General features: G+C 35.5%; 3 protein-coding genes across 5 annotated transcripts in view; 1 reads left to right on the plus strand and 2 right to left on the minus strand.

The window, feature by feature from the left end:
- LOC143690008 (uncharacterized) overlaps nt 1-13,309 on the plus strand; it is a 36,988-nt gene extending 23,679 nt beyond the window's left edge. Inside the window, exons 3-7 of one of the 3 annotated variants that reach the window (XM_077168024.1) lie at nt 1,799-1,861; nt 8,327-8,580; nt 8,912-9,031; nt 11,733-11,845; nt 13,146-13,309. In XM_077168024.1, coding sequence (XP_077024139.1) covers nt 1,799-1,861; nt 8,327-8,559 — 296 coding nt within the window. In that variant the 3' untranslated portion in view covers nt 8,560-8,580; nt 8,912-9,031; nt 11,733-11,845; nt 13,146-13,309. The remainder of the gene's footprint in view (nt 1-1,798; nt 1,862-8,326; nt 8,581-8,911; nt 9,032-11,732; nt 11,846-13,145) is intronic. The other 2 variants (XM_077168023.1, XM_077168025.1) reach the window with 2 other exon arrangements.
- Nucleotides 5,949-6,898, minus strand: LOC143690226 (olfactory receptor 10A5-like). The gene has a single exon (XM_077168140.1). The coding sequence runs from the start codon at nt 6,876-6,878 to the stop codon at nt 5,949-5,951; it is 930 nt and encodes a 309-aa protein (XP_077024255.1). The 5' UTR covers nt 6,879-6,898.
- Nucleotides 13,310-19,174: 5,865 nt separating the features above from the next.
- LOC143690602 (olfactory receptor 10A5-like) lies at nt 19,175-20,104 on the minus strand. The gene has a single exon (XM_077168250.1). The coding sequence runs from the start codon at nt 20,102-20,104 to the stop codon at nt 19,175-19,177; it is 930 nt and encodes a 309-aa protein (XP_077024365.1).
- Between the last annotated feature and the right edge of the window lie 6,755 nt (nt 20,105-26,859).

The raw sequence follows: 26,859 nt of genomic DNA on the forward strand, positions 1-26,859 counted from the left end.
ATCACAGCACCCCATGTACAATGAAAATCACTCATTTTTTTCCCAGTAGGAACAGCAGAAAATCATGTTATCCAGCCACAGGTAATGGATATTTTGTTCAGGTTCTACTTGTAGTGATGTTCAGTCTCTGAACATAAAATCTCACATGTGCCCATTCTGTTTCTAATTCCACTAATATACTCCACATTTCTGACCCTTACCATGGTGGACCATATAAGCTAAAGTGATAACTTGACTAAAACCATTGTTGTCCAAAGTAAAGCACTGTGCATTCAGTATAAGGAAAGACAGGAAAACTGGAAAAAAAGTACTATCAACATTTGAAACTATATAATTGTTGTAAATAGGAGGAAACATTTTAAATATCAGCCTAGAAAAAAATATATCTATGTATAGATATGTATGTATCTATACATACATGTGCACAATGTTTTTCAAAATAGTGCTTGTAAGTTAACTGAGAGTACTATTTTAGTGAAGTGAGAACATGGTTAGCAAATATTGCTCTTAATTTTGTATGTACTTGAAATATTTACTTAATATTTTTGAGTCTTGTACACCTCTGAGAAAAATATTTGAAATGTCCCAACAAAGAATAGTATAGTTATATAATCTTTAAACAAGAGATTTATTTCTTATTATAAATTACTTCTTAGTGCTTGACAGGAAAAACTATGTATTGTATTTACCATTGGCTATAACTTACTGCCCCAAAATATTCTAATTTATTTTACTTTAGTATAAGTGTCAGGGCATGTAGAGCATGGAACTATGAGTGTAAATAGATTCACAAGTGCTAGAAGTGCAAGCTATACTTGCAAATAAATCCGTTTTTGAGTGCAGAGGAGTAACTTGAAATTATTGACAATATACTGATTTTTATCAAATCAAATCATTATTAATAAAGCTAATGATAAATAACTTTTGGGTAACTATTCAGTGTCAGTATATGCCTTAGATGATTTTTAATGATTCTTTTTACCTCACTGACTTACCATATTCTAGAAGGACTACCAAAATAATAATAATAATAATAATAATTATAATAAGCTCTTCTGTTATTTGATCATAGTAAACATTTTAAAAGATGATGTGTATTTCAATGAGAAAAAATGGAAATTACATACATGTTTATTAAAAAAGAAGTTATTTTGTATTGAAAAGCATGCAAAGTTATTATCCAAGACCTTCCTGTCAATGGACCTGCATAGCTCAAACAAGAGCAGCAGTAAAAAAAAACAAATAGAAAGGATCCTAAAAGTGTTACTGAGTGTCCTTTAAAGATTGCTATGTCACATTTAAAATCTTTAAGACAATTTAAATGTTTACCACTAAAAACAAATCAAGTAGTATCACACTACCTAACATAAACATCAAAATATTTACAATAGTGGACATTTTGGTTAATATAAGTATTTGTTATACTTATATGATTATATATTTTCTTCTTATCATAGCACTAAAATCTGTAAATGGAGAAAGAAATAGTGAAAATGATTACAGTATATTCAGTTTAAGTAATGAGTAATGAGAAATACTTTACTGGATATTTTGAAAAATATTTACAATGAAACACATCGTATATGAATGTTTTTAGAAGTTGCACCTATATTTCTTCCATATAATGTTAATGTAAAGATGTTAAATCTGTATACATGAAGCCTACTCTAAGGAAGGGAGGAATTTTAGACATCTAAAATTTTAAGCCAGTAGGACAAGGGAAAGTGGAACCATGACAAATAAAAGATGATAGAGCAAGATTTGCATTTTTCCCCTGTTAATTGTCTTTATTATATAGCAATAGCTCTGGACTTTGGGAATTACCCTGACACCCCAATAAAGTGGCGTGAAAGAGAGATGGGTAAGTATTGTGATAGAAATACTCAACCTATATTTACAACAAGCTTTTATTTTACATACCCACTTCACCCTTTTTACTATTCCACATACAAGAATCCTTCTAAAGAGTCAACTTCCAGCTGTTGTTGACTGATTCCCCACCCAGACACCTTGGGGTTTACATTTTCAATGTGCTGCCTGTGATTTCCAGCTGCCCAATATCTGCATCCCTGACCTGCAGGCATTTCCAGAAGTCTGCTCTAGCTGGCAGCAGAGCAGCAGTTTCAGAGTCTGCACCTCCCAGGCAGGGCCTTCCAGCAGTGATTGCTGACCATGGTGTATATATTTCAACTATCTGCACCTAGATGGTGAGTTTCTGGATTGTGTTTTATGCTCTTTCTCTCAGGATCATCTAGTGGCCCTCTGTGGTGCCTGACCTCTCCAACCCCATAAACTTTCTACGTTGAGCCCCTCTCAGATAAATTATTAGCTATTGTCTTAGGGCTTGATTCTAGGGAAACATCTCTGAGATGAAGTCAATGATTACCTCTCAGAGTTACAAAATAACAGTATACACTGAGTTCTTTTTGTCAATCTAATTATCAAAAATGTCAACAGAAAATACTGGTTAGAAATAAGTTTTTAGTTTAGTCACTTGTGGCATTCTTGGTCTTTATTATTAGATGAGGCAAAACTAATGTAAAAACCCAGAAAAATCCACAACAAAACTACTAGAGCTAATAAATGAGTACAGCAAAGTAGCAGGTTACAAGATCAACATTCAAAAATCTGTAGTGTTTCTATACACTAAAATGAACAAGCTGAGGGGGAAATCAAGAAACAAATTCCATTTACAATTGCAACTAAAAGAATAAAATACTTAGGAATAAATTTAACTAAAGAGACAAAAGACCTATACAAAGAAAACTACAAAAAACTGTTAAAAGAAATCACAGAAGACCTAAATAGATGGAAGGGCATACTGTGTTCATGGATTGGAAGACTAAATATAGTTAAGATGTCAATTCTACCTAAATTGATTTACAGATTCAATGCAATACCAATCAAAATCCCAACAACTTATTTTTCAGAAATAGAAAAACCAATAAGCAAATTTATTTGGAAGGGCACGTGCCCCGAATTGCTAAAAATTTCTTGAGGAAAAAAAACGAAGCTGGAGGTCTCATGCTGCAGGACTTTAAGGCATATTATGAAGCCACAGTGGTCAAAACAGCATGGTATTGACATAAAGATAGATATATCGACCAATGGAATCGAATAGAGTGCTCAGATATAGACCCTCTCATCTATGGACATTTGATCTTTGATAAGGCAGTCAAGCCAACTCACCTGGGACAGAACAGTCTCTTCAATAAATGGTGCCTAGAGAACTGGATATCCATATGCAAAAGAATGAAAGAGGACCCGTATCTCACACCTTATACAAAAGTTAACTCAAAATGGATCAAAGATCTAAACATTAGGTCTAAGACCATAAAACAGTTAGAGGAAAATGTAGGGAGATATCTTATGAATCTTACAATTGGAGGTAGTTTTATGGACCTTAAACCTAAAGCAAAAGCACTGAAGAAAGAAATAAATAAATGGGAGCTCCTCAAAATTAAACATTTTTGTACATCAGAGAACTTCATCAAGAAAGTAGAAAAACAGCCTACACAATGGGAGACAATATTTGGAAATGACATATCAGATAAAGGTCTAGTATCCAGAATTAATAAAGAGATTTTCCAACTCAACAACAAAAATACAGCCAACCCAATTACAAAATGGGAAAAAGACTTGAACAGACACCTCTCAGAAGAGGAAATACAAATGGCCAAAAGGCACATGAAGAGATGCTCAATGTCCCTGGCCATTAGAGAAATGCAAATCAAAACCACAATGAGATATCATCTCACACCCACCAGAATGGCCATTATCAACAAAACAGAAAACGACAAGTGCTGGAGAGGATGTGGAGAAAGAGGCACACTTATCCACTGTTGGTGGGAATGTCAAATGGTGCAACCACTGTGGAAGGCAGTTTGGCAGTTCCTCAAAAAGCTGAATATAGAATTGCCATACGACCCAGCAATACCATTGCTAGGTATCTACTCAAAGGAATTAAGGGCAAAAACTCAAATGGACATTTGCACACCAATGTTTATAGCAGCATTACTTACAATTGCAAAGAGATGGAAACAGCCAAAATGTCCATCAACAGACGAGTGGCTAAACAAACTGTGGTATATACATACCATGGAATATTATGCAGCTTTAATACAGAATAAACTTATGAAGCATGTAATAACATGGATGGACCTAGAGAACATTATGCTGAGTGAGACTAGCCAAAAACTAAAGGACAAATACTGTATGGTCCCACTGATGTGAACAGACATTCAAGAATAAACTTGGAATATGTCATTGGTAACAGAGACCATCAGGAGTTAGAAAGAGGGTAAGATAATGGGTAATTGGACCTGAAGGGATACAGACTGTGCAACAGGACTGGATACAAAAACTCAAAAATGGACAGCACAATACTACCTAATTGTAATGTAATTATGTTAAAACATTGAATGAAGCTGCATCCGAGCTATAGTTTTTTTTTGTTTGTTTGTTTTTTTAATATTTTTTGTATGTTTTATTTTTATTTTTTTCTCTATATTATCATTTTATTTCTTTTTCTGTTGTCTTGCTATTTCTTTTTCTAAATCAATGCAAATGTACTAAGCAATGATGATCATACATCTATGTGATGATATTAGAATTACTGATTGCATATGTAGAATGGAATGATTTCTAAATGTTGTGTTAATTTTTTTTTAATTAACAAAAAAAGAAGATAAAAAAACTAATGTAGTTAAATATCTAGGGTATATGGACAGTGCATGAAGGAAATTATATTGAAATCAATACAGGATTCATAATAGGAGTATCAAGTGTGAATATCACTATGGGTGAAGCTTCTCTAAAAACAGAACAAAAACAAATGGATAAAGCAATGAAGAATATAGTTTTGGGAAAGACTCATGGTCCCTTAAGAGCTTTTACAAGTTACATATTTAGGGTTGTATCACACCGTGCATCACTCATCAATAATTACCAACAGCAATTTTTTTTATGATGCATGGGAATAAAAGGAGAGCAATTAAGAGACTGCAGTCCATTTAAGAAAATATATTTAATGGTCTAAATCAGACAAAAATTAATTATTTTCTTCCTATTCACATTTTACTTTTCTTCAAGAGTAACATTTCATGCTTCTTACAATAGCGCAAAACAAACTACCTTCATCCTATTATCACTGGGGAAGGTAAAATTGAACAGTAGCTGGTACATGTGAGAGAGTTAATATTGTTGGAAAATGAATATTTAAACAACCTCATGATATTAATACATAATTTCTTTTGTATAATTATGAAAAGGCAACTAGATCCTTCAGTTCCCGGCATCGATGATAAGAACACTGTTAATCTTTCTAAAAGCCCTTTGTAATGCAGTTTATTACTTCCTATCAAAGATAACTATGTACTGTTATCTCAAACCCAGCCCAGTTGCCCTGACCTTTATGACAGAGGATCAATCAATGTGAATATTAAACAGATATCTAGGCTTTGATGAAAGGTTTCTTACCAAATGTTTACCCCATATATCTCAGTTACATTTTAGTGAACTCAAATACAATACTAGATTGCACTCCTAATCTTTTCATTGCATCCGTAACTTTTTTCATTTCCCAAAGAATCTCTGTGATTTCCCTCCCAATTCTCTTTGATCCAAAAAATGCATATAATCTCTTAGGGCAGTGCTTGGGAGAAGTAGGTCTTCGACCATGAGGTACCCTGTATTTCTGGAGATTAAATCTCTTACTTCTGTGACCAGATTGGATAGATGATTCATTTTTGCTACACTGGGCAAGGACCCCAAAGACCTATAGGGTCCCCTTCAATCACATTGAAAAATGTGGAGCAAATCCAACTGCTTTGTGCTCTAGGTTTTAAATGATTTAATTGTAATATATATTGGTAGCAGTATCATAGACCTGGTGTAATTTCTCTGTAGAGTAGTGAAAGTTTCAGCCCCAGTGATCTTGTCATTAAGATTTATACCATTTGTCTAAGAAGGCTCCTTTGAAAGGCTTCCTTCACTTCCTTGTTCCTCAAGGTATAGATCAGAGGGTTCAGAGCAGGCGTGACCACTGTGTACATGAGTGCAGTTGCCTTGTCTGTTTCTGGACTGTGGGTGGTCTTAGGTTGGAGATAAGTGGACAAGGCAGTGCCATAGAAGAGAGAAACAACTAGAATATGAGAAGAACAAGTAGAAAAAGCTTTGTGTTTGCCAGCTGTGGAGGGGATTCTCAAAATGGCCACAAGGATACGCATATAAGAGCACAGAATGAGCAAACAGGGACTCATAATGAAGAGCACAGAGACAGCAAACATCACAATCTCATTTTGTGAGGTATCCACACAAGCCAGCTTCACCACAGGCATGATGTCACAAAAGAAGTGCTGAATCTGTCCTGTTCCACAGAAGGGCATACTGAAGATCCAGGCGGTGTGGGCTGACTCCACCACCACCCCGGTGGTCCAAGATGCTGCGGCCAATTTCAAACACACACGAGGGCCCATAAGGAGAGTGTAATGCAGTGGGTAACAAATAGCTACAAAACGGTCATAAGCCATGGCTGCCAGCAGGCAGCATTCTGTCAGTCCGAAGAGGGTAAATGCGTACATCTGGGCTGCACAGCCTCCCATGCTAATGGTCTTGTTCTTTGCCAGCAGGTGCACCAGCATCTGAGGCACCACACTGGTGGTGTAACACATCTCCAGAAAGGAGAGGTTCATCAGGAAGAAATACATGGGAGTGTGCAGGGCAGGGGTGGCACAGATCAGGCAGATGATGATGAGGTTTCCTCCCACAGTAAACAGGTAGATGGCTAAGAACACAACGAAGAGCACAGGTTGCAACTCTGCTAGAGCAGAAAAAGCTACAAATGTGAATTTTGTATAGACGGACTGGTTTCCAATCATCGTGGGCTCAGAGTTAGACATCTGTGGAGACAAACAGGAGGATGACAACTTTAATGGAATTGTCACCTATCACAGTCTCTGTCTTCACCAAAAGAAGCTGTGGTAGGATAAGTGGTCATAGCTGAGAATTAAAACACCTGTTCTTTTGCTATGTAGTGACTTTGAGTTTTGACTGTCAAGATCTCATAAAGGAAATTTAGAGGAAGCAACTATTTAGGGTTACATATTTTGATCTTTCTATTTTACCGTAATAATATATATTCATAGCATCATACAGTTAATGTACGTAGGCATTCTATTTGTAAAGAAGTCGCATGATGCCCAAGATAAAAAGAAAAATTTAAATGGTGCTATATTCTGAATTTCTAAATTCAACAACTTTCCAGTCATTCTTAAAAGTTTAATAGCAGGTACATTTCAAAACATTTATCTGATTTTTATTTGCATATTTCTAATCATTTCACTTTGAATAGAATGAGCCAATGGATAGGTGGCTAAAATCTGAAGAAACAGAAATAATAGAATCTCATTTCGTAATGTATATGCAATTATTCAGAAAATTATGAAGAATGGAACATACCTAGAATCATTAATTATATCTAATTTTCTTATGCGATCGTCTAGCATTTCCAGGATTCCAAATGTTAACATAGGGTGGACTAGACATTATTTATATTCTTAGAAATACCATAGGGATTGCATTCTCTGAGTGATTTAATTATATATATCCCAAGAGGAATATGCACAGAAACAAAAATAAATATTCAATATGTAATTTGGCTTTTATTTCTTGAATACATTTTTCCAGGGATGATCTATTTCTCTCATTTACTTCACTTAAGATATTGATTTGTAAATCTAATCTAGTAGGTATTCATCTTGCATTTGAAACAGTTATTGACCTTCACCTTATGTTTGCTATAGAAATCTGTATACTTCTCAATTAGGTGAATGTGTTTGCCTTCAATTTCATGTCCTGTAGGCAGGGCACGGCACATAGTAGGCTCTAAAAGTCCCACAGGTAATATACACTTAATTTATTTTTCATAATTTAATTGTTAGCAGCAAAAATTAATAGGCCTTACTAGGGAAATTCTAAATTTCTAATTGTATTAATAAAAGTAAGTTTTCAAACTATAAAAAATAGCATGTCTGGCACTATTCTCAAGAAATGAAAAACTTATTCATTTTCTGTGACCTCCATGCATTCAAGTAGAATGCTGTTTTATTTTCTAATACCTAGGCAATATGGGAAAATCACTGGGATAGGGATTAAGGGTTATAAAAGTGGAGGTTGAAAGAGCATTTAGGTAGTTATTGGATTATTGGAGAGAGTCTCTTTTACTCTTCCAAAATTCCCACAAGAATTCTAAATCTGTGAGCTTTAAATACTGCATCTTCCATCTCATAAAATATCAAGCACACAAACCCTGCTGTCTTTCCTGTAGCTGCATGCTCCTTAGAGAGGCTTACTTCAGGGACAGCGTTTCCCCAGCCACCATGGGAACACCACCTGAGTGACTGCATCGCATTGAGAAGTAGTGAAGGAGACAACGTTCTGCTCACAGTCACGGTGAATTGGTTCAGGTACCCTGAGCCAATTCCTCAAAAGATGAGACTATGCATGATCGTGATACCTTCCAAAACACCCACCAAACTTTTGCGAACTCCTCCATCCTGATTTTAAAAGACAATTTTAAGAGTGAGTACCAAATAATAATATTTCTAATTTCAAAAGATGAAGACATTAAGTTGGAAAAAAATGTTTATCTTAAGTCACTTCTGAAGAAAAGAAATTTCCAATTGTTATATGGGTGGGTATGGGTTATGGTGTTGAAATGAAGCTGAAATAGGCAGTATGGTATGGCGAATTTCATTGGAGTACATACAGTTTAAAGGCCACAAATTATCAACCAAACTGATGGACAGGCCTTTATGTACATATGGATCATTTACTAAAGAATTGGATTAAATGTTTTGTTGTTGTTGTTGTTTTGTAAAGGAAAGTAGGGAAAAATATTAACTCTCTTCAGAATATTTACAGGAATCTTTCTTCCCTTCATGACCTTTTACAAAAGAATGATGCACTTCTATAATTTTGAATATGACCAGCATCTACTCCTCCTCACTCTCTTCTCCATTTAGTGGAAATGGTAAGTTTTAAAAATATAGCTTTCCTAAACTGAGTGCAATGTATGGCAAACATCTCCTTCTTCCAAAAAATTTAATTTCATTTAATGTTTTTCATATGTATCATAACGGTTTTTACAAAAATAGTTGGAAGAACATAAAGAGCATAAACTGGGCGATCTCTGAATATAAAGAAATAAGTTCTATGCACATTTTATTTTAGGAACTTATAGATCCATGTATTAATTGAAAGGGTAACTACCAATATTCCCACAATGAGGCGTCCTTCCTTTTTGGTAAATTCTGGTACTATGAGTATAATATAGGGATTGATGATTCAATTATTCTGATAAATATATAATTGAACACTATGTGTGTAACAGATTTTGAAACAATTAAAGAAAGCACTTGCAAGTTTGTTTCAAATACACAAATCTTTGAGAATAAAACTAAGAATTCTTTCCTTTTTTTTTTCAAGCACTGGTTAACCTTGCTCTTTGACTTTCCCTTTTTAATCCCTTAACTATATCTGTCAGATTCTATAATATCTTTTAGTTATTTAAATTCAGAGAATATGAATTTTAAATCTTCCAGTATCATTTAATTCAACTCAGCATTTGTCTGCTTCTATATTTTATGTCCTTCAGTGAATTGATAAGCCATGTTTGAGGGAGAAGGATGGGGTGGATGTCTTCTCTGTGTGAGGCCAAGGAAATGATGGGATATAGTTAGCAATGCAGTTATGCCCCTGAAGTAATTGCATATGATTTCACCAAACCCACCAGGTTTCCCAGTGATGATATATACATAAAATCTTGCAGCAGTGTTCAGTTTCACCCTAGCTCCCTCAAATGTTGAGAACATCTGCAGAAGAGGGACCAACTGTGTACTCCTTTGGTTCCTCTAGTAGTCTAGACTCCAACATCTCCTTGTTATTGTTTTTTTCTCTCTTTTGTTACTGTTCTCCATAATCCTCAGATAAAAATGTTGGAAGAACTAGGTCCTGTTCTATTGTCTACACACATCATAGAAACCTGGGAATGTTTGGAGAGTTTTGGACATATTTTCAAATATGATGCATTTCATTCCTTTCAAGCTGTGTTCTTAAGGATTCCTATAGTGAACATCACACTCATGATAATCATTGGAAGAGAAAAGACTCCAGCCCTCATGTTCACATACAGTCCCAATTCTAGGGGATACCAAAGCTCTGACATTCAACTCTTTGCCATCCTAAGCTTCGCTCAGAGGAGAGTACATAATTTGAACACAGGTTTGGCACCTCAGTAAGCATCCAGCTATAGAACTAGACCATGTATTGGTTTTCTGTGGCTTCCTAGCAAATTGGCTCAACCTGGGTGGCTTAAGTCATTTAACAAAAACAGAAATTTATTCTCTCACAGTTTTGGAGGCTAGAAGCTCATAATCAAGTCATTAGTGTGCCATACTCTCTTCAAAGTCTATAGGGGAGATTTTCTTGCCTTTTCAGGCTTCAGGTGGCTAGTGGCATTCCTTGGCTGTGGCAGAATAACTCCATTTCTGCCTCCATGTGTTTATATGGCCTTTCCTCTATGTGTGTCCTTTTGTCTTTTCTTCTAAAAGCGAGACCTGTCACTGGATTTAGGACCCATCCTAAATCCAGGTGTAACTAATGACATTTGCAAATTTCCTGTTCCAAATATGGAATGTCCCATGGTTTCAGGTGGCCATGAGTTGAGGGACACCTTATTTGTCATTCAGAAGAGACACCTGTTACCACCTCTGGGAGAAGAGCATAACAGTGCCTGTCACTGGGGATAGCCATCTTTGGGTCTCTACCTACCCCATGGTTTGTAGCCGTGGGCTCATCAGCCAAAACATCATTCACACACACCTGGATTGAGCCACATGTATTCACATAGAGAAGATACAAATCAAAGTCAGCCTTCCTAGCCACCAGTGGTCCCTGTGGGCCATTAGATCTGAATATATGACCCATGAAGGGAGATATCTATACACAACCCTCCTGTGCCCCAGTGGAAGGGTTAAGCTCCCTCCCTACCAGGAACAGTTATAGCAACATGGGTTGGCCAGGTGCTATAAAACTGGCATAATTTAGGTCCAGTATCTGCAGTGGATGTATTTTACCTCAAGGAATTTCCAAGAAGGATCAGCCCACATTTATCACCCTGACCTAACACCAGGTTAACCTGTTTAGTCTGGAGCAGAGGGTTTGTTTGTTCCTCACAAGAAAATGCAGCCAGCTACACTCAGACCCACCGCCACCACACTCTCCAACTTCTAAAGTCCAGTTTCACATTTTTATAGTCATTCCGATTTCTACAAATGATTTTCATTGATGCACCCTTAATATAATTTGGCATACTGGGCAGCATTGCATTCCTCTCTCTCCTGAGACATAGAGGGAAAATCTCCTCATGAACATGGCAATTCTATAAACACAACAGCCCTAATTGCCTCATATGCTCCATAGTCTTCTGATACACAGCTGATAAAGACATGTAAGGTAGCTGGGTTCATTTTCTACCTTCTTACTAAGCACAAATATTATTGGCTTACTTTTAGTCTTCTTTAGAATTTAAAGTGCCTGTTTACTTTACTCTGTAGATGTCATATATTTACAATAATTATTCCTGTGAATATAGTATCAAATTTATTACATGAGTTTTAAATACTTTGACATCTTGAAAAAAAATGCCAACATCAGTTTTTGTCATTTTGGAGGATTCAAAAAATATTGACTACTGGAGATTCTGATATTTAAAATCAGTTTTGGCTGTGCAAGTAGTTGAGTCTTAACCTGGGGGAGCATGTGCTGACAATTACTACTGAAATAGGTATGTATTGGGAAAGTGTCTTATTGGTGACAATGGCTTTTTATTTTTTTTGCCTTTAAATTTTTATTTTTCTGCCATTAGAGATGTATTATATTTACATTTTTAAGCCTGAATAATTCCATTTTTATTGTATAAACCCAAGAGGAACATTTACTTTGTTTTCACTGATTAGTAATACAATTATTCTTTTCAGATACTACATGAACCATGAGCCATAGTATTATAGTCCTTGTTAATACATTTTGGCAAAAATATTTACATGGAAACACAATACATAAATGAAATGAATTTCTCAAATGAGTGCATTGTTGCCAAGCAATCATTTTCATTTTAATACGAGTAAAATTCATTAAATTTTCTCAATTAGCAAAGTGACTTTTCCAAATGACCTAGTGAAGGATAAACATTACCTGTTTTATCCCAAAGGAAGTGTTTATTTTTTTTAACTTCTTTTATTGTATGGTATAACATATATACAAAGCAAAGAAATAAAAAAGTAATAATTTTCAAAGCACTCTTCAACAAGTAGTTACAGGACAAATCTCAGAGTTTACCATGGGCTACCCTACAATCCTCTCATGTTTTTCCTTCTAGCTACTCCAGGATATAGGAGGCTAGAGGGCTTAAATATTTTTTTACCATCACAATCAACTTTTTTCCTTCTTTTTTATGAAAAATAACACATATACAAAAAAGCTATAAATTTCAAAGCACAGCACCACACTTAGTTGTAGAACATATTTCAGAGTTTGACATGGGTTGCAGTTTTCACAGTTTAGTTTTTTACTTCTAACTGCTCTAAAATCTGGAGACTGAAAGAGATATCAATTTAATGATTCAGCATTCATACTCATTTGTTAAATCTTATCTTCTCTATTACACTATCACCTTTGATCTTTCTATCTTTCTCTTTAGCGGTGTTGGGCTATGACGATTCTAAATTTTTCATATTGAAAGGGTCTGTCACTAATATAGGGTAGGGAGATGGAACAATCTGATGGTCTGGAGAGGCTAAGCTATGTTTCAAGACTTATCTGGACCAGGGACATGTCTGGAGGCTGCAGGTTTCTGGAAAGTTGCTCTAGTGCATGGAACCCTTATGAAATCTTTTATATTACCTTAGGTGTTTTTTAGGATTGGCTGGAATGGTCCTGGTTTGGGGTTCACAGGTTATGATAGGTAGCAAGGTCTAACTTAAGCTTGCATTAAGCACAACCTCCAGAGTAGCCTTTCGACTCTATTTGAACTCTCTTCCACTGATACTTTTTTAAGTACACTTTTTTTCCTCCCTTTTATTCAGGATGGAATTGTTGGTCCCATGGCGCCAGGTCTGGATTCATCCCTGTGAGTCATCTCCCAAGTCACCGGGGAGACTTTCACCTCTGGATGTCATGTCCCATGTAGAGGGGAGGGCAATGATTTTGCTTGCAGAGTTGGTCTTAGAGAGACTGAGGACACATCAGAGCAACAAAAGAGGTCCTCCAGAAGTAACTCTTAGGCATGCCTATAGGTAGTTTAAGCTTTACCACTACCTATATAGGTCTCATACGAGTAAGCCTCATGATCAAGGGAATGGCCTATTTGATTTGGGTATCCCTAAGATTTGACATAGTATCAGGGAATTCCTTGATGTTAAGGTTTAATAGTTCCATAGTCTTTCTCCCCTTTCTCAGGGGACTTTGCCAATGCTTTTTGATTATCTGCTTAATATACTCTAGGATGTACCCAGGCTTTACAATAATCTATTCAGGATTAAAGGACCTCTTTCTTATTCTATTCTCCTTGTGTTTCAATTGTTCAAATGAGCTATACAGATAGGTTAAATTAGATTATACACTACAGAAAATTTCAGCTCCAGACCAAATAAACCTTTCTTCTCTTGGTCTCAGAGAGTACGTGTGGATCTAAAATATAGACACTGTCTTCCTTACCCCTATGTTCTGAATTACTTTAACCCCAACCTGTTCAGCTTTGTTCTTATCTCTAAATATCAGGTTATATTTATAAAACAGCCTCTCAGAATTCACAAATAATAATCACCACTCCAGACTTAATGTATCTGTTCTAAAAGCTTACAATCTAGGCCCCTGTTTTCTTATAAACATTTTCTAAAGGTGACCATACCATTTTTTGTCTTTTGTTTCTAGATTATTTTGCTTCACCAAATGTCCCACATGTTTATCACATCATTGCATGCCTTATAACTTTGTTCTTTTTTGTAGCAGCATAACACATGTTCAAAAGTATACACCATCATTCGCCAATCCACTTCTCAGTCAGTGTGTCCTTCAGCCACCTGCATTCATCAGGCACCATGTATAGGGCTCAGAGTTCACAGTCCATCAACATTCTCAATTTTAGATAATTTCATTGTCCCCAAGAGAAAGAAAATCAATTAACAAATGCTCGTGAAGTAGGAAATCTAAACCTCCTCTTAACTCTTGTCCCTCCCCCCATTATTTACCTCTGCTGTTGCTGTGGTAGTGCTGATGGTGTCCATGACTTTTTATTGTTTATATTCTATTGCTACACACACCTTTTTCTTCCCATACCTCCTATGCCAAACACGATATGGCATTTCTCTGTGTTTGCTTTTTGGAACCAATATGAAATCTTCTGAACAAACAGCTGGTGTTGGTTTGTCTCTCATGATATGCATGGAAGCTATTTTTTTATACCATTAGCTTGGGGAGGAACTGTAAAAAAAAATAAGTTTGGGGCCCAAGCAATAAAATAGGTTTGACCAAAAGAAGAGGGGTTTTTTCCTTGCAAATGCAGCTCCATTCTTGTATCCTGGGAGATTGGAGGATAAGAGAATCCAGAAACATTATTCTGGCCCCAATATGGATCTCTTAATAGAGTTTGATTAATACTTAGTAACAACAAAACTTCTCTAAGTGGTTTTGTGCAGTAGTGGGTGTTTAAAAGTAGGAGTAAAACCATAGAGGAGATCAGATACTCCGTGATTACCAGCAGCTTCCAGACTGGCGTCTGTGTCCATTGAGAGGCATTTGCTGTGTCTCAGAGCCAACCAAGACATCTTTGGAGGGTCTCAGGCTTTGCTGTTGTACAGATTGCAGCTGGGAAGCCTGAGACATTCGCTTTGCTGAAGGTTCCTTTATCTAAAATTGTCATGGTACCCCATGTACAATGAAAATCACTCACTTTTTCGCAATAGGAAAAGCAGAAAATCATGTTGCCTAGCCACAGATAATGGATATTTTCTTCAGATTCTACTTGTAGTGATGTTCAGTCTCTGAATGTAAAATCCCAGGTGTGCCTATTCCATTTCTAATTCTACTAATATGCACTCCAGTTTCTGACCCTCAGCATACTAAAATACACAAGGTAAAGAGGTAATTTGACTAAAATCATTATTGTCTAAAGAGAAGCACTGTACATTCAGCTCAGGGGAAGACAGGAAAACTGGAAAAAAAATACCATCAACATTTAAAAGTATGTAACAGTTGTAAACAAAAGGAAACATATTTTAAACATCAGCCTAGAAAAAAAATATATACATGTATATATATATCTACATACATGCATTTATTTAAGTACATATACATATATATGCATAATGTTTTTCAAAATAGTTCATGCAAGTTAACTGAGAGGACCAAGATTGTAGAGTGAGAACATGGTTAGCAAATTTTGCAATTTAATTTTCTGTGTTCTTGAAATATTTACTTAATATTTGCCAGTCTTACACATCTCTGAGAAAAATATTTGAAACTTCCCAAAAGAATAGTTTACTTATATAATCTTTAAAACAAGAGATTTATTTCTTATTATAAATTATTTCTTAGTACTTGGCAGGAAAATCTATGTATTGTATATACCATTGGATGTAACTTACTACTCAAAATTATTCTCATTTATTTTATTTCGGTATGAGAGTCAGGACATGTAGAACAGAAAACTATGTAAGTAGATTCACAAGTGCTAGAAGTGCAAGAAACTCTTGCAAATAAATCCATTTTTGAATGCAGAGGAATAACTCAAAGTTATTGACAATACACTGATTTTTGTCAAAGCATATCAGTATCAATACAGTGAATTAAAAAAAAACTTTTGAGTAACTGTTCAGTGTCAGTATATAACTTTGGTGATTTTTAATAATTCTTTTTACCTCACTGACTCACCATATTCTAGAGGGATTACCAAACTAATAATAATAATAAGAGTAATAATAATTGACTCTTCTGTTATTTGATTGTACTAAACATTATAAAAGATGATGTGTATTTCAAAAAGAATTTCATCAAGAAAAAATGGAAATCACATTTATGTTTATTATAAAAGAAGTTATTTTGTATTGAAAATTACTCAAATTTATTACCCAAGACCTTGGTAATGGGTATAGTTCATAGTTCAAACAATAGCATCAGTAAAAACAAACAAACAAAAAGGGTCCTAAAAGTGTTGTTGAGTGTCCTAAAAAGATTGTTATGTCTCTTTTATACTTATATAACTGATTACATATTTACTTCTAATAATAGCAGTGTCAGCTATTAATGGAGAAAGAAATACTGAAATTGATTAATTACAGTGTATTCAGTTTAAGTAATGGGTCATGAGAAATATTTACTGGGTATCTTAAAAAATATTTGCAATTAAGCTCACTTTATATGAATATGTTTTTAGAACTCACACCTATATTTCTTCCATCTAATGATTAATGTAAAGTTGTTAAATCTGTATTTGTGAAGTACTCCGAGGAAGGGAGGAGTTTTAGACATCAAAAAAAATTAAACAAGTGGGACAAGGGAAAGTGGAGCCATGATGAAAAAAAGATGATAGGGCAACATTTGCATTTTTCCTCTGTTAATTGTCTCTCATATATAGCAATAGCTCAGGCTTTGGCAAAGTAGCCTACCACTCCAATAATAAGACAGAAAGTGAAAGAGAGAAAAGTAATTATTGTGATATAAATCCTCAACCTATATTTACACGAAACCTTTATTCTACATACCCACTTCACACTTTTTACTATTCCGCATACAAAAATCCTTCTATAGAGTCAACTTGCAGCTTTTGTTGACAGTCCCTTCCCATATTCCTCAGACTTTATGGTTTTGAAGTGCTGCCTATGATTTCCAGCTGCCCAGTGATGAGGAGTCATCCCTGTCCTGCAGTCATTTCCAGAATTCTGCTCCAGCTGCACTTCCCAGGCATGGTCATCCAGCAATGATTGTTGGCCATATACAATGGGTGTGTAAATTCCTCAACTACATGAGGAAGGTGAGTTTTTGGACTATGTTTTATTCTCTTTCTTTTAGGATTAAACTATTGGTCCTTTATGGTCCCTGGCCTCTCCTTTCCCTGTAAATTTCCCACTTCTGAGTCCCTCTCAAATAAATTATCAGCTCATGTCTTAATGGTTTGATTATAGTATAAAAACACTATTATGGAACCAATGATTACCTCTTACATTCACAAAATGATACTGTACATGTAATACTTTTTCTCAATTTATCAAGTATTGTCAAAAGAAAAAAAATTGTTGCAAGTGAGTTTTTATTTTAGTAACTTGTGGCAGTCTTGGTCTTTATTAGTCAATAAATCAAAACTAATATAGGTAATATCTACAATACTAGGGATAGTGCCTAAAGGAAATTATATTGAAATCAATGCACAGTTCATAATTAAGAGTAACAAGGAGTGAATGTCACTATGGGTGACGCACCTCTAAAAACAAAACAAAAATAGATGGATAAAGCAATGAAGGATATAGTTTTGGAAAAAAACTCATGGTCCGTTAATGGATTTACAAGATATGTATTTGGGGATGTATCACAGAATGTATCACTCATCAGTAATTACTAAGAATTGTTTTTTATGAGGTATGAGAATTAAAGAAAAGCAATTAAGAGAGTGTAGTCCAACCAAGAAAACATATTTTAGTATTCTATAGCAGACAAAAAATTGTTAATTATTTCTTCCTCTTCACACTTCATTTTTCCTCAAGAAGAATATTTCATGTTCCTTATTAAAATGGTGCAAAACATACTGATCTTCATCCTATTACCACTGAGGAAGGAACAATTGAATGGTAGCTGGCACGTGTGAGATGCTCAGTCGATATTGTTGAAAAATGAATGTTTAAACAACTTCATGACCTTTCTGCATAGTTTCCATCACATAATTATGAAAGAGTAACTAGGTCCCTCAGTTCCCAGCATTGATGATACGAACATTGTGTTAATCTCTCTAAAAGTCCCTTGTAATGAAGTTTCTTATTTCCTAGCAGAGGTAATAACACTTGTGTTAGATTCAGTTGTCAACTTGGCCAGGTGAGCATACCTAGTTCTGTTGCTGCGGACACAAGCCAATGGTACGTGAATCTCATCTGTTGCTAATTACATCTGCAGTCGGCTAGGAGGCGTGCCTGCTGCGATGAGTGACGCTTGACTTAATTGGCTGGTGCTTAAATGAGAGAACGCAATGTAGCACAGCCAAGCAGCTTGGCATTCCTCATCTCAGCCCTAGCAGCTCAGCCCAGGCCTTTGGAGATGCAGAAGGAAGTCACCCCGGGGAAAGTTGTTGGAACCCAGAGACCTGGAGAGAAGACCAGAAGAGACCATCTTGTGCCTTCCACGTAAGAAAGAACCTCAATGGAAAGTTAGCTGCCTTTCCTCTGAAGAACCAACAAAATAAATCCCCTTTTATTAAAAGCCAATCCGTCTCTGGTGTGTTGCATTCCAGCAGCTAGCAAACTAGAACAACACTATACTGTTATCTCTAACCCCTCCCAGTAGTCCTGAATATTCTGACAGAAGATCTGTCAATAGAATAGTAAACAGACATTTAGGCCTTGATCTAAGGTTTCTGATCAAATGTTTACACCGCATACATCTCGGTTACATTTTAGCAGACCCGAATAGGAAACTAGATTGCACCCCTAAACTTTTAACTGCATCTCCTAACTTTTCTCATTTTGCAAAGACTCCATAAATGTCATCTCTGTGATTTTCTATATTTCTTCCAATTCTCTTTGTTTCAATTAATATATATAAACCTCTTCATGCAGTGCTTTGGAGAAGCAGGTCATAGACTATGAGGTACCCTGCATCTTACTACTATAAATCTCTTTCCTCTGAGATCAAACTGGTGTGACAAGTCACTTTTGCTGTGCTGGACAATGACCCCAAAGACCTACAGAATCCCCCTCGATCACACTGAAAAATGTAGAGCAAATTCAATGCATTTGTGTTCTACATTATAAATTTTCTATGCTAATATATATTGATAGCAGGATGACAAACCTGGTGTAATTTCTCTGTGTATTAGTGAAAGATTCAACCACAATGATCTAGTCCTGAAAATTTAGGGCATTTGTCTAAGAAAACTCCTCTGAAAGGCTTCCTTCACTTCCTTGTTCCTCAAGGTATAGATCAGAGGGTTCAGAGCAGGTGTGACTACTGTGTACATGAGTGCAGTTGCCTTGTCTGTTTCTAGACTGTGGGTGGTCTTAGGTTGGAGATAAGTGGACAAGACAGTGCCACAGAAGAGAGAAACAACCAGGATATGAGAAGAACAAGTAGAAAAAGCTTTGCCTTTGCCAGCTGTGGAGGGGATTCTCAAAATGGCCACAAGGATACGCATATAAGAGCACAGAATGAGCAAACAGGGACTCATAATGAAGAGCACAGAGACAGCAAAAAACACAATCTCGTTTTGTGAGGTATCCACACAAGCCAGCTTCACCACAGGCATGATGTCACAAAAGAAGTGCTGAATCTCTCCTGCTCCACAGAAGGGCATACTGAAGATCCAGGTGGTCTGGGCTGACTCCACCACCACCCCGGTGGTCCAGGATGCTGCGGCCAATTTCAAACGCACACGAGGGCCCATAAGGAGAGTGTAATGCAGTGGGTAACAAATAGCTACAAAGCGGTCATAAGCCATGGCTGCCAGCAGGCAGCATTCTGTCAGTCCGAAGAGGGTAAATGCGTACATCTGGGCTGCATAGCCTCCTATGCTAATGGTCTTGTTCTCCGCCAGCAGGTGCACCAGCACCTGAGGCACCACACTGGTGGTGTAGCACATCTCCAGAAAGGAGAGGTTCATCAGGAAGAAATACATGGGAGTGTGCAGGGCAGGGGTGGCACAGATCAGGCAGATGATGAGGAGGTTTCCTCCCACAGTAAACAGGTAGATGGCTAAGAACACAATGAAGCGCACAGGTTGCAACTCTGCTAGAGTGGAAAAAGCCACATACGTGAATTTTGTACAGAGGGACTGGTTTCCAATCATTGTGGGCTCAGAGTTAGACATCTGTGGAGACAAACAGGAGGACGACTTTAAACAAATCCAGTCACCTATCACAGTCTTCCCAAAAAGAAGCTCTGATAGAATCAGTGGTCAGAGCTGAGGATGAAGACATCTGAATTACTTTTGTTAAATCTTTCTAAATAATTGCCCAATTAAAATGGCTGCCATATTCCTTCCTGTTTTTAAATTGTGATATGCTGTTCTCACAAAAATTTGGAGGAAAGAATTATTTTCAGTTACATATTCTAATCTTTTAGTGTTTATTCTAATTATGTACACATATTGTTACATAAGTAATATAGGAAGGCATTCTAATAGTTTGGAGTCATATAATACTTAGATATAAACCATAAAATTAAAAGTTATGTTCTGATCTTCTAAATTCCCAACTTTCCTGACCATTCTTAACAGGTTAGAAGGAGCTGTGTTTTAGCCATCTATCTATTTATTTAAATACAAATTTTTGCTAGTTTTTACTTGAACAAATAAGCCCATTAATAGGCAGCTAAAATCTAAGGAACACAAAATCAAAATGTCTACTTTCCACCATGTCAAAGTATGAATAGGGGAACATGCCTTTATTGACAATTTTTCTTTCTGACTTTCCAAGACTGAAGATGTTAATATGGCAATGGAACAGCCAGTATTTATGTTCTTACAAGAGAGCATAGGAATTTAAACTTAATTATACTTGCCTCAAGAGAAATTCATAAGAAACAATAACAATGAATGTTCAATATTCAGTTTGGATTTCATTTCTTCAGCATACATTTCCAGAAAAATCAAGCCTTAATGCTAATAATTTCTAGTTGATACCCATGATACAATTGAAATTATTTTTGACCTTTAATGTTTGCTTGCCATTATAATCTATAAATTCCTGAAATGGGCATATGTCTGCTTTTAGGCCTTTGTGTTATTGGTAGGCACAGTGCTGTATACAGAATGGTCTCCCCAAATCTCACATGAAACAACCATTTTACTCATTATCTATGATTCAGATGCTTCAGCATAAATAAATAGGCTGGATGGGTAAGGGAAATTTCCAATTTCCAATGAAATTTATAAAAAATATGAAAAGAAAATTGATTTTTGACACTGTCCTCAAAAAAAAAAACTGAAAATACTGCTTAATCTCCAGGGCTCCCATTCATTCAAACGGAACACATATTCTTTCTACTACTTGGTCAACATGGTAAATTCATTGGAGTAGGGTTTATGGAAGTGGAGTGGACATTGCAAGAATATTTAAGAAACTATTGAGTTATTTGTAGAGTTGCCTTTTTCCTTTTTTATAATCCCATATCAATTCAAAGGATGTGAGTTTTAAACTCTATCTCTTCCCATAGGATATCAGGCAAAAATTTCTGCTCTTTTTTTCGCTCTGTTTATGCTCTTTAGAGAGGAAATAAAGCCTTAACTTTTCAGGATATTGCTTTTCCATTCACTGTGGAAGAAGTAATGCATTACCTTGAATAGGTGGTGGAGAAGACAGTTCTACTTGACAGCATTTTAGTTTGCCTGGACAATTGCATGAAAGATGAGAACATTCACAATCATGATATTTACAAAAACTCCCCCAAAATGTCCCAAGGTAGAATAAGCAGCTACATTTCTTTAATTTATTTCTATAACAAAATATTAACAAAACCAAACAAATCAATTAAGAAAACTTGTAATATTTACCTACTTTAATCTGTACCCAGACAGTGTGTTGTGTCTATTTTTCAAACTGGTTTTGAATCCAGAGGAAGATATTTAAAAAAAATCATTATTGATGAATGGTTGAATGTGGGGTGCTGATTAACAGGGTCCTGTGACACTAAAATATGGGCTCCAGATCCTGTAATGACTTCTCACAACCAACCAATCCCATACAACGTGAGTTTTGTAAATGATCCTGAAAAATAGATTTGGCATATAAAGTTAGATCGTGGCAATGTGGGAATCCACATGTTTGGGAACAGAATCGTTAAGGAAGGAGTGATTTTCATGTACCAAACATTTCTGAGAAGTCGAATAAGCAAATAGTTTTGAATTATATGTTGATTTTTAGGCACACATTGGTCATTTATGACCTCAGAAAAGAACAATTTTGAGAGAGTTAAAAGTTTGAACTGGTTAGAAATGAGAAGTGAAAAATAGTTTAAAAATAAAAGAAACAAAGGAAGCAACAAGTGGAGAAATTTGGCCATGAAGGAGTAAAGAAAGACAGGGCAAAAATAAAGGACAGGACAAGTTTATTTATTATTGCTATTCACTATTAAAATTTAAAGATAGAAGAGTCATAAGCTGTTTAATAGCTGGTGTAAAGAAATCATCTAATACAAAGCCTTCCTTTCCAACATTTTGGAAATATAATTGTATTGCTGCAATTTTAATTTTTGAATTAAAGTATTAATTCAAATGCTATGAGCATTTCATAGTAGAGCATTTATAAAGAAATATATTTGTCATATTAAAGACCTTGGGCTTCCACTATTTGCAATATTAGATTTAAGATAAGGGGTCATCTTAATTGTATTCCAAATCATGTTTTAAAGAGCTTAATTTCATCCATTGCTTGTTGCAATATTGAGATAATCTTTAAATAATGATGATAACAACAATAATAACAGATGTAGTATCATTACTCATAATAGTTGCTAATATTTTTACTATTTACCCTTTGCTAGGTACGGTGCCTTACAATTTATACACATTTTTCCTTTAATATTTATATCAACTTTATGGGAAAAATATTGTTATCCTATTATAGAGGACAAGAAATTTAAATATGGAGCTATTAAATAATTTTCCAAGGTATTATGAGTACAAAGGAGTGGAGCTGCAATGTGAAGCCGAGTTATCTCAATACCAACATGTATTTTATTTTTACTTTTTTTACTGTATAGTGTAACAAATATATGAAGCAAAGAAATAAAAAAGCAATAGTTTTCAAGGCACTCTTCAACAAGTGGTTTCAGGACAGATCCCAGAGTTTATCATGGGCTACCATAAGATCCTCTCATATTTTTCCTTCTAGCTGCTCCAGAATATAGGAGGCTATCAGGCTTAGATACTTTTCTATCATCACAATCAACTTTTTTTCCTTCTTTTTCTGTGAAAAATAACACATATACAAAAAAAACCATACATTTCAAAGCACAACGCAGCGATTAATTGTAGAACATATTTCAGACTTTGACATGAGTTACAATTTCACAATTTTAAGTTTTTACATCTAGCTGTTCTAAAATACTGAAGACTAAAAGAGACGTCAATTTAATGATTCAGCATTCATTTTCATTTGTTAAGTCTTACCTTCTCTGTATAACTCCACCATCACCTTTGATCTTTCCATCCCTCTCTTTAGGGTTGTTTGGGCTATGGCAATTCTAAATTTTTGATATTGAAAGGGCCTGTCACTAATATGGGATAGGAAGATGAAACTATCTGATGTTCTGGAGAGGCTGGGCTAGGTTTCAGGGCTTATCTGAACCAGAGACCTATCTGGAGGTTGTAGGTCCAACATGTATTTTTTTTTCTTTCATTTTATTATTCTCTACTCTCTTTTCTAGGTTAATTTTGGTAAGATAAATGGTTCATGTGGCATACTTTTATTCTTGGCCTGGTAGCTTAGTCTTTTTCTCTCCCTCCCTCGCCATTTTGGCACGTCCGGTTCTTCTAGGCCTCTGAATTACAAGCCTCACCGGCGACTAGTGATGATACAGTCTTATCTCTTTAACCCTATTGGTCTTCTCCTTAGTCCTCCACCTGCCCAACATCCACTGCTACAAGTAACAGCATCTCTATGGTCACAGTCACTCATCCATCCTCCCTGTGTGATTGGCTACCCTCCCCTGGAGGCCACGCCCTAACTCCGCCTCTCCTCAAACTGTATATAATCCAGGGCTCACCGAGCCTCGTGGTCTTTAGCTACTGGCGGCCCTGGCATAAGCATCTACCAACAATAAAGCTACCTCGCTTCATGCCTTAATTGACTTGGCCTTCAGTCCTTTAGACCCGCAGCGAGGTCTCCTGCGCGCGCCCCTTGGACCCAGACCCCCAGCTCGAGCCCCTTTTCTGTGTGTGGCAGTGTCGTCTAGCAAGCAGTGAGAAGCTGAGGAGTAGAGGTTCCCCGATAGCTTAGCGGTTGGGCCAAACCGCAGGTTCATATTGTGTGTAGAGGCACTGTGTATCTGGGAAAAAAGCAAATGAAAGACTGTAGGAGAAAATTAAGGATGTCCAATCATTCTGTTTTGTTTTGTTTTTTTTCTCATCTTAAAAGAATAAACTTATTTACAGAACTTGAAGCATAATATTTTTCCCTTTCCATGTTATGGTGCTGAGAATGCAGATCAATTCTTAGGGAAAGTAAATAGCATAATAATAAGAGTAATACAAAAGATCTTCCTAAAGTTTCAGTGGTTTATAAGACCTCTTTAAAAATCATACTCTTTCACACTGATATAATACTGATTAGCATAATAAATATCAGCAAACAAAATAGAGAAACGAACTTTTAAATGCAACCAAAACCAAAGCAAGGTTCTAATTATCTGTTAATAAATGTTTATTTCACTACTTTGATTTGCTCTCTCAATTCTTTTTAGACATTTAGTATATTGGACATAAATCCCCTCTGTTATTTCCATTACAAAGATATCTTATGATATAAAAGATATTCTGTCATATGCCCATGGAAGATACAGAACATATGACTCTAACCCCAAGGACCATACAGTTAAAGTGAGAAGAGCAAAAACATACACTGAATTATCAGTTTTAACTATTTAACTGTTTATTGTATAAAACAGGTAGTACACACAAAATGGTGTTTTCAATGTTCCTTGCCCTTACATATCATCTAAGTTCTTAAGGAATATAGCACAAATAGCATGCAGACACAATGTATTAACTTTTTTTTCTGGGTATTGTCTTTGCCCCAATATTCTACCCACTTTCCAAAGTTATTCAAAAGAGAAGAATGACCTAGTAGAAAACCTAAAATTAAAATCATAATTAATAACCACTGTGTGCAAATAAAGCCGTTTCTTTTATATTAATTAAGCCTATCTTCTTAACCAATGAAATCCCCAAATTTAAGGTATTTACTTGATTGCCATCTCTTTAGAATGCTGTGTGTGTGCTTTTTACTTAAATTTATGACTACAAACCTCAAATGGTTTGCAACTGTTGCTCTCTCATAATCTGCTAGTTCTCCTCAGTAAATTTAATTTGGACGTCAATTGTTCTCAACTTCTCACACATATTATTGCTTCCATTTTTAACAGTAACCCATCCATCTTCAGAGTCTACCTGGATATGGGATCAAACAGATCACTAAACTAGTGAGTTTTGGATTATCTATACCATTTGATCCAATATATCATATCAACTCCCATCCATTTAAGCAGTTCCACTCCTAAGACAAAATGTTCCATACGCCTGTCCTTTTCTATCTTTCTTATTTGGTATATTGTGAAATATATCAATGAATATAGAAAATTCAGAGAAATAAATAAACATACAGAATAAAATATTAAAATTATTTCAAAATAGGTTTAGATATAGCTATTTTCAGTGACATAAAACATTACAACAAAGTTGAAATTCCTATCCCTTTTCCCATGTCTGTGTCTATCTTTCTTCTCTCCCTAAGTCCCTAGTTGTAACCACTGTCATGAAATTGAGATATAACTTGTACAAAATTGGGATCAGGAAGATTCATTCCAACATTTTAAGAGGGGTCAACCTTTAGGAGAGAGGAAGGAAAATGCAGCTTTCTGGAGAGAGCACATAAAGCACTCACCATGGGCAAAAAGATATGCATTTGCTTGAAAATTAATATTTCTGCTCATTAATATGGAAATTAATGGAAAAGCCATATACTGTGAAAAAACATTTGAAACAGATATCAGAAAAAGGTTTTTAGCCAGAATATATTGAACTGTTATGAATCAACAATATAAGGGCAATGAACTTTACTTTAAAAATGAGTGAAAGATTTAACAAATCCTTCACAAAGAAAGATATATTAAAAATCCTCAACACTTTTAGTCACCAGGGAAGCACATCTTCAGAAATAATAAGATACAATTTTTAACACATTTGAATGTAACAAATGAAAGTAAAAAATACCAAAATCAAATGTTTGTAAGAATGTAGGAAAACTGTAATTCTCACAAATATGCAATCATTTTGCAGAATAGTTTGGAAGTTTCTTTTAAGTTTAAACATACATAGACCATATGACCCAGCATGTTCTTTTCTTTTCTTTGTTAAAGGTTTAGCCAAAAATAATGAAAATATATGTAAAATACATAACACATACAAAGAGATGTGTACCAGAATGTTTATGGCAGCTATAGCGATTAACAATCCAAACTGGAAATAACCTCAATGACCATCAACAAGAGAATGGATAAACAAATTTTAGTGTATTTATCCAATAGTAATAAAACTAGAATGACTAGCTAACACCACCAACCTCAAAATGGTTGAATATTTTAAGTGAAAGAATATAGGCACAAAATAGCGTGTATTATTCTGTCTGTTAGAAAACTTATAATACCAAAAGCTAATCTATATGGATAGAAATCAGAAAATGGTTAACTTGGGGGGTGGAATTGGGAGGAGAGGAGATGAAGAAACTTTAAGAAGATTTAATTTTTTTACTCTTTGTTTTGGTGGTTATATGGCTGTATAAAATTATGAATAAACATTGAACTGAGAACCTAAATTTAGTGCATTGC

This window comes from Tamandua tetradactyla, chromosome 7 (genome assembly GCF_023851605.1).
Source record: "Tamandua tetradactyla isolate mTamTet1 chromosome 7, mTamTet1.pri, whole genome shotgun sequence".
In the NCBI taxonomy this organism is placed as follows: domain Eukaryota; kingdom Metazoa; phylum Chordata; class Mammalia; order Pilosa; family Myrmecophagidae; genus Tamandua; species Tamandua tetradactyla.

Bases quoted from the DNA above. Each gene is read 5' to 3' on its own strand.
- LOC143690226 (XM_077168140.1), bottom strand. From the start codon at position 6,878: ATGATTGGAAACCAGTCCGTCTATACAAAATTCACATTTGTAGCTTTT.
- LOC143690602 (XM_077168250.1), bottom strand. From the start codon at position 20,104: ATGATTGGAAACCAGTCCCTCTGTACAAAATTCACGTATGTGGCTTTT.